General features: G+C 39.8%; 2 protein-coding genes and 1 long non-coding RNA gene across 3 annotated transcripts in view; 1 reads left to right on the forward strand and 2 right to left on the reverse strand.

Moving 5' to 3' along the window:
• kdm2ba (lysine (K)-specific demethylase 2Ba) overlaps nt 1-9,918 on the reverse strand; it is a 21,937-nt gene extending 12,019 nt beyond the window's left edge. Inside the window, exons 1-7 of the mRNA XM_010765922.1 lie at nt 9,778-9,918; nt 4,936-5,163; nt 4,199-4,373; nt 2,937-2,988; nt 1,817-1,892; nt 1,331-1,405; nt 950-1,045 (exon numbers count right to left, since the gene is read on the reverse strand). Coding sequence (XP_010764224.1) covers nt 950-1,045; nt 1,331-1,405; nt 1,817-1,892; nt 2,937-2,988; nt 4,199-4,373; nt 4,936-5,163; nt 9,778-9,831 — 756 coding nt within the window. The 5' untranslated portion in view covers nt 9,832-9,918. The remainder of the gene's footprint in view (nt 1-949; nt 1,046-1,330; nt 1,406-1,816; nt 1,893-2,936; nt 2,989-4,198; nt 4,374-4,935; nt 5,164-9,777) is intronic.
• On the reverse strand, nt 955-1,890 carry LOC104940900 (uncharacterized). Its single transcript, XR_797838.1, has 3 exons — nt 1,817-1,890; nt 1,331-1,405; nt 955-1,045 (listed from the first exon to the last, which is right to left on the reverse strand). It is a non-coding gene; the product is annotated as an uncharacterized lncRNA (long non-coding RNA).
• A 3,156-nt stretch (nt 9,919-13,074) lies between the features above and the next one.
• LOC104940903 (calcium release-activated calcium channel protein 1-like) overlaps nt 13,075-17,754 on the forward strand; it is an 8,446-nt gene continuing 3,766 nt past the window's right edge. The window contains exon 1 of the mRNA XM_010765916.1: nt 13,075-13,423. Coding sequence (XP_010764218.1) covers nt 13,310-13,423 — 114 coding nt within the window. The 5' untranslated portion in view covers nt 13,075-13,309. The remainder of the gene's footprint in view (nt 13,424-17,754) is intronic.

The raw sequence follows: 17,754 nt of genomic DNA on the forward strand, positions 1-17,754 counted from the left end.
TAGTGGAGTATGAAGCCCTCTATCGCGAATGTCAACGGAGGGGGGGAGGTAGTGCTAGTGGAGTGCACGCGTCTCAAAGAAGCGAGAATCAACTCAGTGAACAACAGATACCAAGGATGCTGGCTGATGAAGGAGACGAAGTACGCTAGGTAGCCAATATAAGGCTTAGTCATCTTGCCAAATAGTGAGCCCACATTTATCTGTACTGCTAAGTCTTATATTGGCTACCTAGCTTACTTCCTCTTCTTCATCAGCCAGCATCCTTGGTATCTGTTGGTAACATGTGGGCTCACTATTTGGCAAGCAACCGGTCACAGTCGCCCTGTTTATCTCATGTCTTATAAAAGCTTATTAAGGATTTATAAAGTGTTCACAACCTAATTAATAAATTAACTACAAACTATTCGTAAACCCTTTTTAAGGGTAGTCTTATTGTAAAGTGGTACCGAATGTTCTTAGCATGTTGTTAGCATTTTGTTAGCATGCTAACATTTGAGAAATGTATTTGGTCATTAAACAACATATTTGACCAGATCAAATGTGAATCCTGATGATGGCACTAAATGAAAAGTTAAGGGATCAGTTATTTCTAATTGATCCTTCAGGGAACTTGAACATCTGTTGCACATTTTTGAAAATATTTGAATGAATTGTAAATAAGATATTACGCTTAAATTTCAACCTCATGGTGGTGCACATCAACCATCAGGGATCACTCATTTCAGTTAGACTGATATTTTGGAAAGCATGAATGTCTGTACACAATTTGATGGCAATATGTTGTATACTGTATTTGTTGAGATGTTTCAGTCTGATCCAAAGCGGTACTGCTAGAAATCAAACATACAGGACACCTATACTTTCTGATTTACATCATAACAGTTCAACCCAATTAGTTTTCTTTGTGTTGAAGTGTTGAAGTGTTTGTCTCGTATGAAAGCTGCTGTACCTTTAACCCCCTCTGGAAGGTGGAGATGGAGAGCAGAGCGAGGTCCTGCTGCTCCTCTGCGTAACGCACCAAGTAAACATACACCAGCTTCTTCACCTGCGGAAACAAACGGACTGTTTTAATCCAAATGATGTAGATTAGTTCAAACTAAGATAAAAATATGAAGCAAAGTGATAACAACTTCAGAAAAAGGAGAGGATGGAAATAGCCATTTTGGTTGAGGTGAGATAAATCCAAAACCCACAGGGCTTTGAAAAATGTGATAAGACGATTCTTAAATTACAAGCAAGAGGAAGCGATGCGGAAAGCAACTTCTCTACCAGATAAAAACAACACAAGCCGAAGAAAAACAACAAATACATTAAAGCCTTTTTTACAAACCTCAATGTTTTTACAGGCCACATTTTTCACCACAGCAGGGAAGAGATCAGATGCATTTTTTCCACGTGCGATCATCTGCAGAGAAGAGCAAGAAAAACGCAGCAGTGAGGATTTACAAGGTGACCTTTTTCATTCATTTGCAAAATAATTGTTTTTATATTTTATTCTAGCAGGCTTTTCCTTCCCTTGTTATCGTCCCTGTCCTGCAGAGATGATGAATGAGGAAATGGGTGTGGAGCTTCAGATTATGAGTTATGAATATTTAACAGCTGACTGCGCATTTCTCTGACCACGGTATTTTAATCTCCTATTAAAGCAGTCTTATCCTTCAAATGTATAAAATCAAGTTTGATACACAGAACAAGCTTCGTGTGTTTGTCTGAATGATTTTTAAATGATGCACGTTGACTCGTACATATGGCGTTTGTTTTCTCATAACTTAGCGGGCCGTGGAGAATTCCCTAAGTAAACGCTATGTATACTCACAGCCACGATGCGCTTCATCGCCTCCAGCTTCAGCGAGTCTTTGTTGCTGTCCAACATCTCCTTCAGGTCGTCGTGTCTGAGGAAGGAAAACATTTTTAAGCTGCGGGGGGAACTGAGTGACCTCAAAACAAGAAACATGGACCTGTTTGGGTTTCATTCAACGCTCACAATGTCTCAAAGTCGGCAAGCGTGACCCAGAAATTATTCTCTTTGAAGAACGAAATCCAGCTCGCAAAATATGGAAAAGCTTTGAAACTGCGGCTCATAAAAAGAGGGGTGTAAAGTGACACAATCCCAAAAACATGTTTACTTCTCAAAAAGAAGATCAAAGACATAATCCAGTGCAACTGTAATGAACCACAAGGTCTAATGATATCATACGGCTCACTTCTTTACTGTTCATATAACTCGATAACCAACAACTGCAGGAGCAGAGCGCTGAACTGGTCAGAAAATAGGCAACACATTTTCTATCCATCAATAAAAAAATGTAATCAAGCACGATTGTAAAACAGTTTCTTGTTCCTCAAATTTGAGGATTTTTTAATGAAATAAAAATATTGTGAATATCATTGGGCAAAACAAGTAGTTGGAAGAAGACACCTTAATTGTCATTTATCACTATTTTCAATCTGTCATTCTCACTGATCAACTACTTGTGGTATTGTGTTATTAAATTAATCATTCATTTCGATCTTACACACATTTTGGTTCTGCTCCATCCAAGTCTAATCAGAGACCTTCAATCTACATCTTGAACAAATTGCTCTCCAACCCTTTTGGTACGTGGAGAATTAGAAGTCTCTTCATTTTCTAAATGATTATGATATTTTTTCTGACACTGCAAATCTAGTTATCACTGCTGCTGGTACATCCTGAGAAATCAGATTCAAACCTCATTCCTGATACCTCTGCTATAAAACATAATGATTAATTGCAACCCTACTAAAAAGGGCCGTTTCTTCAAAGTAAGAAATCAGAAAAAAGTATTTATTTATGTCAAAACCGCAATGATCCCCAACCCTAATGAACATGAATTAAAAAAAATCTAAAAAGATATCTCCTACATTATAAATATATATATTTTTTAGGAAAACAGCCTGCTTTTCATTCCACATACACTATGAGTTTCTGTGACCCAGTTAACATGCGACTCCCCCTTGTCAGAGACACTGGGATCACACCAGAGCTCACAGAGGGATCATTTTAAGGATCTCACCCTCCACCCTGCTGCCACACAGAAACACTAAAACAACACCGAGAGTTTCCACAGAAGCTGCCAGGAGGAACCTGCAAACAGCAACAGAGCGGACAGATCAGAGCAGCTGGAGAGACGCCACATAATGACATGTCCAAACACTGACCCTTCACATCTGCCTATGTAACACAACAGGAGGAAACACTTCACCTTTTCCTAGAGCAAGAAAACCTTTACAAATAATGAGTTATAATTAGGATAATGCAACATGTCCTATTTTCTTTATTACACATTCAATTGTTGGTATGAGATAGGGCTGAACGATTAATCGATTTTAAATCGAAATCGCGATTTTAAATGATGCAATTATCAAATCGCAAAGCCTGCGATTTTTTTTCAATTATATATATATATTTTTTCTATTTTTCTTTTTGCAATTTCTTTTTTTTTCAATCTGAAGTGCTGTGCTCCACATGTACCAGCCATTGTTAACCAATCAGAAGTGGCCCATGATAGAAGGTGATAGACAGATTGTGACAGATTTTGAAAGTGCCTGCCCTTACCAAATGGCTTCCAATGGAGCTTTCCTAGATGGTTTGGTGAAACAAACCATCTGAGTCAGGTTAGTAATGCTCCATCACATGTTTCTATTACAGGGTGAATCTTAAACTGAAGCTTGACTTTAAAGTAACCCAACGGAAGTTTCATGTTAGTTCTTTCACTCGTAGCTCGGGCTGCGGGGGTGCTAGAGACGGGAGCACGTTGATACGACCTTCCTAGCCGGAGATATGGCCGCATTTTACAATAAACTTACGTTGGGTCGCTTAAAAACAAATATCGCAATTCGAATCGCAATCGCAATATTTGTCAGAAAAATCGCAATTAGATTTTTTCCCAAAATCGTGCAGCCCTACAACCTACACTCAGCAAATCCGATCGCTTGTGTTCCTAAACATGTGGCGGGAGTCAAATCCTCAAACACAATGATGTCGGCTTGTAAACCCCATAATGATGATGAGTGTGTTACATAAACAACGACGCTTCCAATTAACTTCAGTGACTAAAGTCCATACGTCTGAGTCACACACATTACTCTACAATGACCTGGCATTCCTGGCACACTACTTCAAACTGAAATGGATCACACGGTGATGACTGGACTAAAGGCGGTGTTGCTCAACAACCTGCTCCCAGCGCTGCTCTCCTTTCGTTTACCTTCAGGCAGTTGGGATGGACGATCTCGTTGCAGATGGAGCACTCCATCAGCATGAAGTTGAACTTTTCCTCCTCTTCCTCCAGTGTGTCCTCTTTCCCGGCCTCCTTACACACCACACACACCGCCGTGTGAGGCAGCACCGGCTGTGTGAAGAGAGGAAAACATCAAGAACATGTAGGAAGAGGGCCGCCATGATGTCAGATCCTCACTACTAGATGCATGTGGCCAATGAATGCATCATAACAATATTATTGCGAAATCTATAGGACATTTACAAATAATTAATAATAATGACATCAGTCTTTAACTTTGTCTTTTGACAGTTCTCTCTATTGGCAAAATTATTATACTAAAAATATTAGTGTAGGGAAGTGGAGAGAATCTGTAACCATAACTCTACAATAGTGAAAAAAGAAAAACGGAAATTATGATTATTTGTATGATATTATCACATGTGTTTAATGAACATGATATCAATCTTAACATTTTATAATTTCACAGTTATTAGCAATACCTTACAACTCTTTGCAGGAATAATTACGATTTAATTAAACCAAAATGATATTATCGTGACTTTTTAGAAGAGAAACAGAGCACATAGCTATTTGTCTGAGTCACAGCTTGTATTTGTGGAAAACATTTGTCAAAGCTTTCTAAAACTACCAATGAAATGTCAAAGCCCTCCCTTGTAAGTGTGCCACTCACTGCAATGCACTGCCTCATGATGCAGGACTGCTTCATGCGCCCCGGCCCTCCGAACTTCTTCATGTCTTTGCAGAAGTGACACTCTCCACACTCGGTCCGGACGCACGCCTCGCACTTCCGGCATCGCGTCCTCCTGCGTCTCGCTCCCGACGAGCTGCGATTGGACGGCAGCTTGATGGCCGCCGCCGACGTCCCAACCTTCGGCTTCGGCCGGTTGGCCGCCCGCTGCTGGAAGAGGAAGAGAAGAAAGTTAGCTGAAGGACACACAAAGATGTCATGAGTCTTTAAGCAAAAGAAAAACATTAAAAAAAGATAATGATGCTGGATATTATTCAGCTTCTCTGTCGTGACCTGCTGAAGCTGAGCATCAGGACACATATCAAAGTGTATCCTGATATGTTGCACTCACACAATATACTGTTTGTTCATGCTTTAGATATAATTCATTGTTCTTGCCCATGTTTGATAATAACAGTATTGTTAGAGTACAGTAAACAGGTTAACTTCACATCAGGCAGATATGCCAGCATTAAGGTGAGGTCAATTATATCTGTAGAACTTAAAAAGGACTTTCGTTCCCTACCGCTCTGTTGGTTACATTTTCTTATTGTGCTTTTGTACAAGACATCAGACAAAGGACATCACTTTCTTCACAGTTAATTCATTGTTTATTTTATAAAATGCCACAAAAGAAATGTGAAGAACAGCCACAATCACAATTTTGCAGAGCACAGGGAAACCACATTAAATTCACTTTTTTTTTCCAGGTAGTCTTGAATTAAAAAATGATATAAATAAGAGATTGGCGGAAAGTCTTTACATTTGAAAAGCAGGAGGACTTTTCTGTTAATTGACTCAATAAATTGTTCCAGCCCTTTCTTTGAGAGATGGTTACATTAAATGAATTGATTGTTACAGGTTATACGATCCTAACCATCCTTTTATATAATCAAAGTGCTCCTCTCCAACAGCTCCGACCTCTCTGGTAAATTGCAAACATGCACACTGCTGAGTGTGACTCATGGGAGTGAAAGAAATGAAATAAAAGGGTAGCGTGGTGATTAAACCGCTCTGCACTCAGCTTCAGATCTCTGCTCATAATATCTCGTTTGTGCATTTCTCACATTTTATTTTTAGACTCTTCCCTGTTGCCATGGCAGGACTATGAAAATAAGACAAATCGCAGACCATAACAGCGAGTCTTGTTCTAGCAGGAGAGGTTACCTAGGCAACACGTTTGCCTTGCTGGGGGCAATCTGTTTGAAAAGACGACTGCAAGAGATGATAAAAATAAGCTCTCAGCGGGAGGCTTTACTGCAGGATTTAATCACTTATTACCAACACTGCATTTCAGCACACCATTATTTATTGTTAATGCGAGAGTGATATCAGGTCAAACAGGTCAAACAAGATGGAAATAAAACAAAACACTCGGTCTAACGACATTTTACACTAATGCTTTCAGAGAGATATTAGGAAGAGACAAGAGAATGAAGTGTGCACACATACAAGGAAACAACAAGCAGAAAAATAAACCATTCTCATTTCTGTATTCACTTTTAAAGGTTTGTGTTGGAGCGCTAGGGGGGAGTGTGGGAGAGACGGATTTTAGCCTCTGCAGACTATTTACATGCACAAAAACCTAAATAACACTATAGCAAAGGGAAAACTCCAAAAAAGCACAATAGGGCACCTTTAAAGTAAATGCAAGAGTCTTGCTGTTACTTTTCAACCTCAAGGTCAGATGCAGGTATTGCAGGTGGTTTGGACAAAAGCATCTACAACATGAAACGTAATGTATTGATACATTGTTGCCTTCAATGTAATCAGAAATACACATACAGCTAATCACAACAACAATAAAGCTGAACACAGTTCAAATGTACCCTACAGTTACATATACAGTTATTAGAAACGTAAAACAATAACGACATTTGTTAATACAGTAATGCAACAGAGCATACTGCAGAAGGTGCAGGAAAATAAATCAGAGGATATGACAGTAAAGGGTATACAGGGATTTATACAAATTACATTTACTTTATACTACATCTATAAGTGATTGTGTTTACCTGGTTGTTTGTGTTTAAATAAATGAGTTGAAGTATATAATAATAATAATAGATTTATTTTGTTAGTGCTTTTACAGGTGCTCAAAGACGCTTTACAGATATACTTTGAATATATGTTCGAAGATGCATCTCTGTATTATATTCTTTGTCTGAACAAGAGCTTGACGCTTGTAACCTCACGCGTAGTAATTGAATACATGTTCATGGGACCATCATGAAAGGCACTGACACTCATTTTCTATCTTTTAAATGCTCCTCTGTTTCGAACTTACTATAAATCACCTGGACGTGGATGCTTTTGTATTTTTACTTTTACATGATATTTCTTTTGGAATCTTATCATGAGATTCTTTTAAATGGTATGTTTTGATTGAATGATCTCTCCTGGCATGTTGCCATGAATGTATCCGACTCCTGTGGAAATATGGGAGGGAAGCATCAGAGGAGTGGCTGCAGCTGCAGGGCGACTGTCAACATCACACAATGTTTTTTTTGTTGTTCTGCTGCTATATTATGTTCCTGACCTTGTCTGACACAACGGCTTTATATCATTTCTTAAGTCAGCCTCTAAAGAAAGCCATTTCAATGACAATGTTAAAGGAGATGCAAAGATGTATCATTTCATAATTGTAAAAAAAACCTCTCATCTCCAGCTTTTTAAATGTTAGTATTTTCTGATTTCTTAACTCCTCTCTGACATTGAACTGAATATATTTTGAGGTTGTCATCTTGGGTGTTTGTAGACACTGATCAACATTCTTCACCATTTTCATGTTATAGACCAAAAACAAGAAATACCTTGCCGATGAAGCTCTCATATATTTGCCATTAAAAAAAGTATTGTTAGTTGCAGCTCTTGATGGAAGGTTTTGAGCACAACAAATGCTCCAGTCTCTGCAGATCTCACACAACCAACTTGCTCTAATTAAAATAAATATGTAGCATAAAGCTCAAAACAAATCTGTGCACTTTGCAGAGCACGGCTGCCAAAGCAACTATCAGCTGACCTCGTCTTTACTGTAACTCTGTGCAGTAATGTGTCAGGAATTTGGGATTGCTTCCTGAAGTGTGGGAAGAAAAAACATGGCTTGTATTCTTGTGTGAGCGTGGTTTTGTGACTCAGCTTCAGCATGGATTTCAGAGGAAATCAGTCACAAGGCTCATCTATTGGTTGTCCTCAAAACAAAAGAAAAAGTGAGTGTGGCTTTCTTCAACACCATGTCCGAAGAGGGCAAACCACCGCCTCTGAAGAGCTGTTATTGGGTGCTGTATGTGTAAACATTGTGTAAGCAGCAGGACCTGGCTCTTATGTCAGCACCTCTCATATTTCTGCTCCGTTGTGAAGGCCAAGTGTCTAATGGAGACTTGTGCAATATCACTGTTAGAAAGCATTCATGGCCAAATTACACACACACTTCCTACCACAAATGAATAGGCATGTCGCAATAATAACATTATCGTACAATACAATTGAATATTCTCATTTATTTTTGCTGACCTCATCATTGGCTGTTGTTTTTAAGTTTGATTTTGTTTACCCTAAAAATGTCAGCAATATTTAAAAGCACATGATGCCAGAATAAACACCAGGGTTTCCCCTTTCATTATAAGACCGCAGTGTTGCTCCCTATTCCCCCATGTGCCATCTATTTAATATTGTTTAAGTGCATGTTTCTGTAACAGAGCCAGCAGAGTGCATTACATGTATTGTTTTAGTTGTGTTGTATGAATTATCCATGCTTTATTTATATAGGATATTATGTATTCTCTCAATAGGATGTGTAAATATATAAGAAATAAAAGTTGATGCTATGTGAAAGAGTGTACTTGCTTTATTATGTTATTATAATTGTCATAGATAGTCTTAAAATGCCAGTAATTCTGTTTATCGATACTATATCTGTGGCAATATATCCTGCAACAAAAGTAGTTGTTATGACAGGCCTACAAATAAAAACTTTCTCCTAAAGAACCTCAGAAAACAGAGTGTAATATCTGATTTAAAAAACTCCAGTGCTGTATTTTCCTCTTCCTGGTGCAAGACAAGTGGCCTAAAAAACAACAACAGTTTAAGTCAAACCATTATTCCAGCCAGGGGTTTGAGGGGTCACTGGACCCCAGTTTGGGAACCACAACAGAAGTAGCAGAGCCCCTTCATTGTTCCCTCACCCCATCCCCCCCGCCTCTGCTAGACAACATTGAGCATAAAGCCTTCTTAAAGGCACAGAGTGAGAGGGGTAACTTTAGGAAGTGTGAGGAAATCAATCACAAGTATGCATTTTTTTTCACTAACCGGACATGTGGGATTAGAGTACATTGTGTAAATCACAGCGTGTACATGTAAGGCTTTTCAGATAGATGGAAGATTTTGTCCACACGTGTATAACATAAGAGGATGAAACTCTGTATTAAGAGGTGGTCAGTACAAAATGGGTCAGTTATGGCTAACGTGATATATGTTGTCCAAGGAGGAGAGGACACGCTGTGTGTGTGTGTATGTGTGGACAGACAGGGTATCAATCCCAATAAGCAGCCCGACTCTATTTAACCATGTTTACATAACATTAACTGAGTATTAAACAGTATGACTGTAGAAAGGTTATAAAAAGGACACATTTCAACTCGATACTGAGGAAAACAGCGGGTAACCTGAAGCCACAGAAGAAAACACATTTCCACTCGCAAAAACCTTTCTCTCTCACCGCACGTTTTGACAAAAACACACACGTATACAAACGGAGGTGACATAATGAAATGTGGGAGCTCTGACCTGCTCAGACTCTGAATCATATTCCTCATCGTCTCCGCTCAGTGACAAGGCCATGGCTCCTCTCTCTCATCGTTTGTGAACACTAGAGAAAACTAACATGGCTGAACAAGCTTCCTGCAGCTCAACTCATTCACCCCTCCCTCAAACAGGCAGCTGCTAGCAATGTTCACTGTGCTGCGTTCAGGAACCATGGGAAACGTGGGGAACACCGACTTCCTACTTAGCTAACAGCATTCTGGTTGGCGAAAAACAGGCAGTCGAAAATTAGAAGGCAGACTAAAGTGATTGAACACATGTTGGGAATGTAAAATAGTGATTATAAATCAATATAAGTAAGATATGCATATTTTGACGCTGCATGGCATCTCGCAATGATGATAAACGAGCGACGTGACAGCAGCATCAATGCAACAGGAAATGGAGATCAGCAGGCAACACAAGATGATTCACTCCCACACACCTCCGTCTTCGCTTCTACTGTTTTTTGCGGGATGTGTGAGTCTAGCTATACAGGTAAAAATAAGGCATTCGAAATAGTTTATTTACCATTATGTATTATAGGTTTGGTGTTAGTAATGATGATTACAATTTCCTAAATGTTGTAGCTTAATGACCAAACAATGCAATGGTTTTTGACAGGTAGAGTAATTAACCTCATATAATCAGCACAACCTGATTAAAGATATCAGATTGTAAGTGTCAACATCGTTTTATTGTTCAACATTTGCTAGCAAATATGATTGTATATGATCATTTGGTTAATCTGCCCAATACATTTAGTTTCCCCTTATTTGAGGGACTATTTATGTATTAAACGTTTACATTACTACTGGCCATGTTGATCTGATGTCTTACATTAATTAAAAGGGAAAGCTGGCCATTTCACCTACAAATATTGCTTTATATTAGATCCAGTGTTGGGTAGAGCTCCATACAAACACCACATGGCTTAGACTGTATGATATAAAGATGGTGATATAATAATCATGTGAGGCCATAATATATATATAGATAAACGTCTCTCTTTGGCATCATCCAGTGGTAGCATGAAGTGGTGGACAAATTTATGCAATATCAGATATTGGCATATATATTTGGCATTATTTGACTGTGTATTTTGATTTTACTGTGAATTGAGTAATGTATGCTACTGATCCAACACCAGGGAAGTTCTCTGCACTGGTTTTGTATTATTTTACCTAGGTTATATAACTCGACACATTTTATTTGTCTCTCAGAAATAAGGATATGCTGCTACATGCCAATGAATGCTGTTTTTATTGCATTAAACTATTTATCATTCATTCACAATTTGTTGTGTTTTCTTTTTACAAAGTTTAGTTTTTTTTTATTACCAATGGACATTAATATAGTTTATATATGTTTTTATTCAACAGCAGGTGTACTGCAAACAGATTGAAGATCTACTTAAGCAAATAGAGTATGATGCATTAGGACTGTGACACTCTTTTTTAATAATGGATTTAGGCTATGAGTCATTTACTGATGTGTTGTGCTTGCTGCCCTCAGGTGGTGGAGGGCTCCTATGCTATACCCTCTATTCATTCCACATTGGTCAGATGTGTGAACTCAACACTGCAAAAATCCTCACAAACACAAGTGACGGATTATTTAAACTTTCTCCTGTGCTGCAGCAGCATCACAACACAAATAAGTCACTATTGTGAGATACAATGTAATACAATTGAAACGTTTTTTACTTATTTTTAGAAACCAAGTCATCGTTTTTGAAATAGCCTACTAGGTTAAATTACTTTTTTGATTATTATTTTTGAAAAAACTAATATCGAGTAAGTGTTGTATTCACATAAAAAAGAATTATTTGCACTTTTTCTTGAACTTTTTAATGTATTTAATTTATTTTGTATCTGCTCCATTGTTGAAGGAGCCAGAGACTAAAGCTTTTGCCAAAAGTAAGCTATAGCTGAAATGGGCGTCACTTTGTTCGAAAAAGTGTTGGGACCTTTTCTCCAGATTTAACACCAGCATAGCAGAAGACAAAATATGTCCTTCTCCTGGGTGTTGAACCATGAGCACCTGCATGATAATCCAACGCATAGACCTCTGGACCACCGGACCACCAATGTGTTTTAAAATGTTGAAACCCGTACTATAGGTCTTGCTGTGATGTGAATTTGAAGGTATGGAGGACAGAACATGACACAAGTAAAAAAACATGAATGAATACATAAGTACAAGAATAAATAAATGTGAAAAAAACCTGAAAAAAAATAAATGTAGAAATAAATACAGGAATAAATAAATGTGGAAATAAATACACAAATAAATAAATACAAGAAAACATTTAAATAAATGAATGTACAAATATTTTCACTTACAAATGAACTTTGATTGAGTTTGGCACGATTCAGAGGCCTCAATAGCCAGATATAAATGTTTATTAGCTTCAAAAATGGTGTTACTATTAAAGGTTTAGCTACTACCTAAAACTCAGCAACAGGAGTGTAAGGGTTTGAGACCTCAGATTTGAAGCTCTTCTCCACGATACTATGTGAGAACACGCACAAATGTAACAAGCAGCACAATACAAATCAACAGGATAACTGCATGGCTGGGATTGAACTCACCACCTTCTGAATCAAAGACACAAGCTCTTCCTCTATTACATTTTTTTTTTTGCAACAATAACAATTTTGTTTGGAAATGGGGACAAATATTTCCTGTTTCATGTAAACTGCATTCTTCTACTCTTTGACAAGAAAATAAAGCAAGAAGGCAACATTTACTTCAGTCAGTAGAGTAAGGGAAACGTTTTTTTTAAAACATTTTCTATTAAAGTTTACTAACATGTCCAAATTGCACATCTTGACACTAAACCAGTGTTCTTTAAATTATTACATTTATTTATGAACACTACTATAAACTATTTTTCAGAACATTTGTAAGTTAAACTTTTAAAAAGTAATGGGGCCACAATTGTCAGTTTCAAAAAGTGGTGGTGACATGTCCCAGGCGAAAATGACGCCATAAATACTTTTTTTGAAGATCTGTTTTTCATCGCACTGTACAGTCTATGGCGGAAATAGGCTTTCATAGCTTTGTATACACATGCAGCATGCTGTTAATGTGTCCATGTTTTATGAAATGAATAATGAGTGAAAAAGGGAAAGAAAAACACATGCCACTAACATATGCAGAAAAGCAGATGAGCGGATGGGTTTATGATACAAAAAGATGTTATCTTAAAGAAAAAGACCAAACAAGAGCTCCATTATGAATTTCTGGCGCAAGGAGGCGGACAACCGCAATGGTTTGTGGGTATCTTGTGTTTCCTGATATACCCTGACAGTCGGTCAGCTGTTGGAGGAAAGTTTTGAAATAGTTTGATAGCTTTCTGTACTATCTAGTGTTTATTATATGTTTTACCTCATCTGAAGCAAATTCCCAGCGTGTGCTTTTCGTCGGTGTACTTCATCGACTTCCATCCAGTAAATCACTTCGGTTGATATCTTTAATTTGTAAAAGTTCATCGGGACAGTAACTTTTCGGAATGAGTTTGAACGAGCACTCCTTGCAGGCTCTGTCATGGAGAAAACTGTACTTGAGTCGAGCAAAGTTAAAAGCCACGAGTCGCACTTCTGCTCTTTTGTCCGGATTCGCAATGGTAAGTTATCATTGATTTAACTTCTTGTTGTTCCAGAGTATTAGTGCGTTAATGTAAACTCAACTTTAGGCCATCGGCATGTACTGCAGACACACAGCCGGACGTTATGTGACGCAGATGATTGTTTTCAAAGGCTGTCACTTTAAAGGCCTAATGACTGCTGCAGAGCTTAATATTTTCCACCTATCATTTCCGTAATGACAGACAGTGTTGTAAAAAAAAAAAAAAGGTAATAAAATATACTACGAGATGCGTGTGCCTGAATGTGCACGAGATGTATCTCATGGGTGCAGTAGTGGAATGATAATAACGGAAAAAGATAAACAAAACACTTTATGTAAACTCTACTGTGCTTGCCAACATACCAGTGCGGGATAACCTTCCGCCACAACAAGTAGACCGCATAGCCAGGGCCGGCTCTAGAAAATGTGCAGCCCTAGGCGAGATTTTAGCTCAGTCTGACTGGAGAGGACTCTCCCTCCACATTATTGTAGAAACATCTTCTTCTTATATCTGTTAGAGCAGCTAGCACCAGATTCTAATAACAACAGCGCCGGTGTTGTGTCAAATTATGCACCCCCGTCATGAAATGCACCCCTTGACACGGGATTGTGCATTTTAACATATAGTCCGCTATACTATGTTGTCTTTTTGATGGTTGGGTTGTCGAATCCTGGATTTTGCATTCATTCGTCACTTATTTTTCAGTACATTTTTTATTTAATATATGTTTTTATTTAATTGTGACGTCCTGTCTGTATACTTGTGCTTGTACTTGTGCTTTACAATGTATTGTTTATTTTTACATCAAGTGCTTGAGGGTGAGATTAATAGAAACATTTTTATTTTGGGGGGTGCTTTTTACGGCAGGCCAGGGGGTGCATTGCGACGGGGGTGCATCATTTGACACAACACCGGTACCGGTGCGCCCTTCCTCTCTCCCTCGCTCACTCGCCATTTTGGCTGTGAGCCGCGGGCCGCCAGATAAAGCCAACATTCCCCACTTTCATCACTTACAGCGCCCATACGTACAGGGCAATCAAAATGTGTAACCGGGGTTTAAAGGGTGTTACTAATACATTAATTATTGAATAATTGTTACATCAAAGCAAAAATTAGGGTGAGGACCAACGGTCACAAATGTTTTTTCCCTCCAAGAACTGGCAGCCGCAGCGCCTCCCCAAGATATGCGCCCTAGGCGAAACATCTATAACACGCAGTGCTACGGCCGGCCCCGGCGCATAGCAGCACTACAAGCACTCACCCATGTTGTTAACATGTCTTGTTCCTTTGGTTTCAAATTGACAGAAAAACACCAAGTTACACATAGCTTGTATGTTAGCTTATTTAGGTAACACAAATGGCCAAGTAGCCCATACTTGTTTCAAAAAAATGTATTAAGGGGAGGTAAGATATATCATTCCACTTGCACCTGCTTCAATTTTTTTCAATTCATTTTTATGAATACTTTCATTTGATATCTTAAACACTTCGGGTGGCTGAGAGGTGGCAATCGACAATTACAAAAGTGTAAACACTTTAACAAAGCTTGAGACAAATTTACATTTTAATAAAACAAAATTAATTTTATAAAAAAACATTACATTAGCAAAAACACTTTACCAAAGAAAATACGATTTAACATTAACGCAAAAACAAATTAACGGAGATGGGCAAACACTTATAGCAAAGCTAGAGACAAATTTGTCTCTACGGGTTAAGTTCGAACACTTTTTAACATTTCGGCCAAAACACTTTAACAATGAGCAAACTGAGAAATCAAAGCCGGAAAGGGAATGTCCATCATAGACCAGACAGCGACGTGCCAGTGGATTGACAAAAACCTTAAGTTTGTTTTGGCTGATAGACCGCCGGGTACCTATGGACCTTTTACGTCGTTAACATTTTTGTCCGGGCGTCCTGTGGAACACCTGGGGGCCAATTGATATGGTTTGGCTCATCACGATATACTTTTCTCGTGCGCAGAGATACCGTTGCTCGTCCACCAACAGAGAAAGTTACAGGATTCGCGCAAGGTAGAAGTGGAGCTGTGGCGCATTTTAGGGCAGGCATCGGCCTTCGGGCTGTGTTGACGCTTCATTAGACATGCTAACAGAGCGAGCTACAGGCTGCTGCTTCGTTATAGCCACGCGACACACTCCACAGGCACACCTCTACAACACACAACACCACACACCACACAACACAGGCACAGGCACACACAGCCACACACACACACAAACACACACAACACACACACACACACACACCAGCATCACACACACCACACAGGCACGACACAGCACACACAGCACACACACACAGCCACAGCAGCACAACCACACCTCCTACACCCAAAGAAGCTGCCCGATTATTCCCTCTATTACGGCGTTGTGTGACAGAGATGTTCGGTCCACAGAGGCGCGATCGACGTGTGTGTTTGTGCTGGCTCAGTTTGCGGCGCTCTGGTTTTGTGTAATGTCCAGACCACGAGCATTGTTTCAAATAGCCTGAAGCAGTCATTTTACGAGCACATATCGGCCAACCTCCAATACTGTCCGGTTAGCCCGTATATGTGTGTGTTGCCCAAAATTAAATAAACCTGTGTTTACATCTTAATCGGCTCAATGTCAAAGTAGTCGGTCCAGTGCTGTCGGAGTGCCATGTGGAACCTGCAGTTAACTCAAGGCCCGTCCTCTGCGCGTTTGGCTTGGTCAAATCAGCAGGCCTGCTTAATTGTGAGTGCGAGATTCAGTGTGGCGCCTTTAAGGTAATCGACCCCGAGAAAGCGGCAGGGCTGACGGGCTAGTACAAGAATAAAATAAATGGGCATGTTTTTGAGGCTATATCTGGCGATAAAAATATGTTTTACGCATAAGTTCTTAAGGTCGCCCAAATGACATGGCCCATTTCTACTGATCATAATTCGCACTTGTCGAGGTCTAGCTAGAATAGATTTACATCGTGGGCGATTTTCGGGCAACTCACATTTGTTCTCCATCCAGCATAATCTCATAGGTATGTGTATTGGCACGGTGGAAATTTCACTCTCTGTCGCTAAACGCCTTGTTGTAGCTCCCTGGCCAGCCCCCTCTGCACGCCTGTGAGGCCAGTTGTGCTCTGATTGGTCCAGCTCGGGCCGCCACTGGGCTCGCTGCTGCGAGGAGCTGACAGTAGTGAGCTGGCTTAACCTGTGTGGTTTCCTGCTTGCTGCTGAGACAGCGAGAAATCGCGAAGGATGCGGGAAGGGTTAAGTGCGGGTGCTGAGGGGGGCTCAGCAGCCCCATCTGGCGAGGCTCAATAAGCACTTTTATTGTTGGTACCGTCAACAGTGTAGTTTTATTAGGAACTTTATGGTAAAACATTTGTATGCAAATAGCAGAAACATGCCATTATTTACTCTTGTGCTACTAGCGTCAGTGCCGGCTTCTCGGCGATTACCGTAAAGGGCCCGATTGAGTTGACCCGCAGTACGGAAGCAGACGACAGTATCAATATCTTCTGAAAACAAATGCCATTGTTTCTACCATAACACCGTCCTGTGAGCTGGACATCCGTGTGGTGTGTGTGTGTGGTGTGTGTGTGTGTTGTGTGTGTGTGTGTGTGTGTGTGTGTGTGTGTGTGTGTGTTGTGTTGTGTTGTGTGTGGTGTGTGTGTGGTGTGTGTTGTGGGTTGTGTGTGGTGTGTGTTGGTGTGGTGTTGGTGTGTGGTGTGTGTGTGTGTGTGTTGTGTGTCGTGTGTGTGTGTGTGTGTGTGTGTGTGTGTTGTGTGTGTGTGTGTGTGTGTGTGGTGTAAGGCAGCCTGTAGTCGCTCTTTTAGCCGTCTATGATAGGTCAACACAGCGAAGGCGGTGTGTAAACAGCAAGCTCCACTTCCCTACTTGGCGACCTGTAACTTTCTTGGTGTGCACGAGAACGTATCTCTTGCGGCACCGAAAAAGTATGATCGCGATGAGCAAACCGTACGGGACCAAAACATGTTTAACGACGCATAAAAGGTCATAAAGGAGCGGGCGGTCTATCAGCCAAAACCAAACTTAAGTTTGTGTCAATCAACATCGCGGCACGTCACTTCTGGTATGATGGGGCCATTCCTTTCCGGTAATGATTCTCTATTTTGTTTCGGCAAATGTTAAAGTGCCGAAACACTTTTACATTTCCCGAAACACTTTAACATTTGCAGAAAACAAAATAGAGAATCATAACCGGAAAGGGAATGGCCCATCATACCAAGAAGTGACGTGCCAGTGATGACACAAACTAAGTTTTGTTTTTGGCCTGATAGAACCGCCGGTACCTATGGAACCTTTATCGGTCGTTTAAACATGTTTG

This window comes from Notothenia coriiceps, unplaced genomic scaffold (assembly GCF_000735185.1).
Source record: "Notothenia coriiceps isolate Sejong01 unplaced genomic scaffold, NC01 NC01_scaffold00002825, whole genome shotgun sequence".
NCBI classification, from domain to species: domain Eukaryota; kingdom Metazoa; phylum Chordata; class Actinopteri; order Perciformes; family Nototheniidae; genus Notothenia; species Notothenia coriiceps.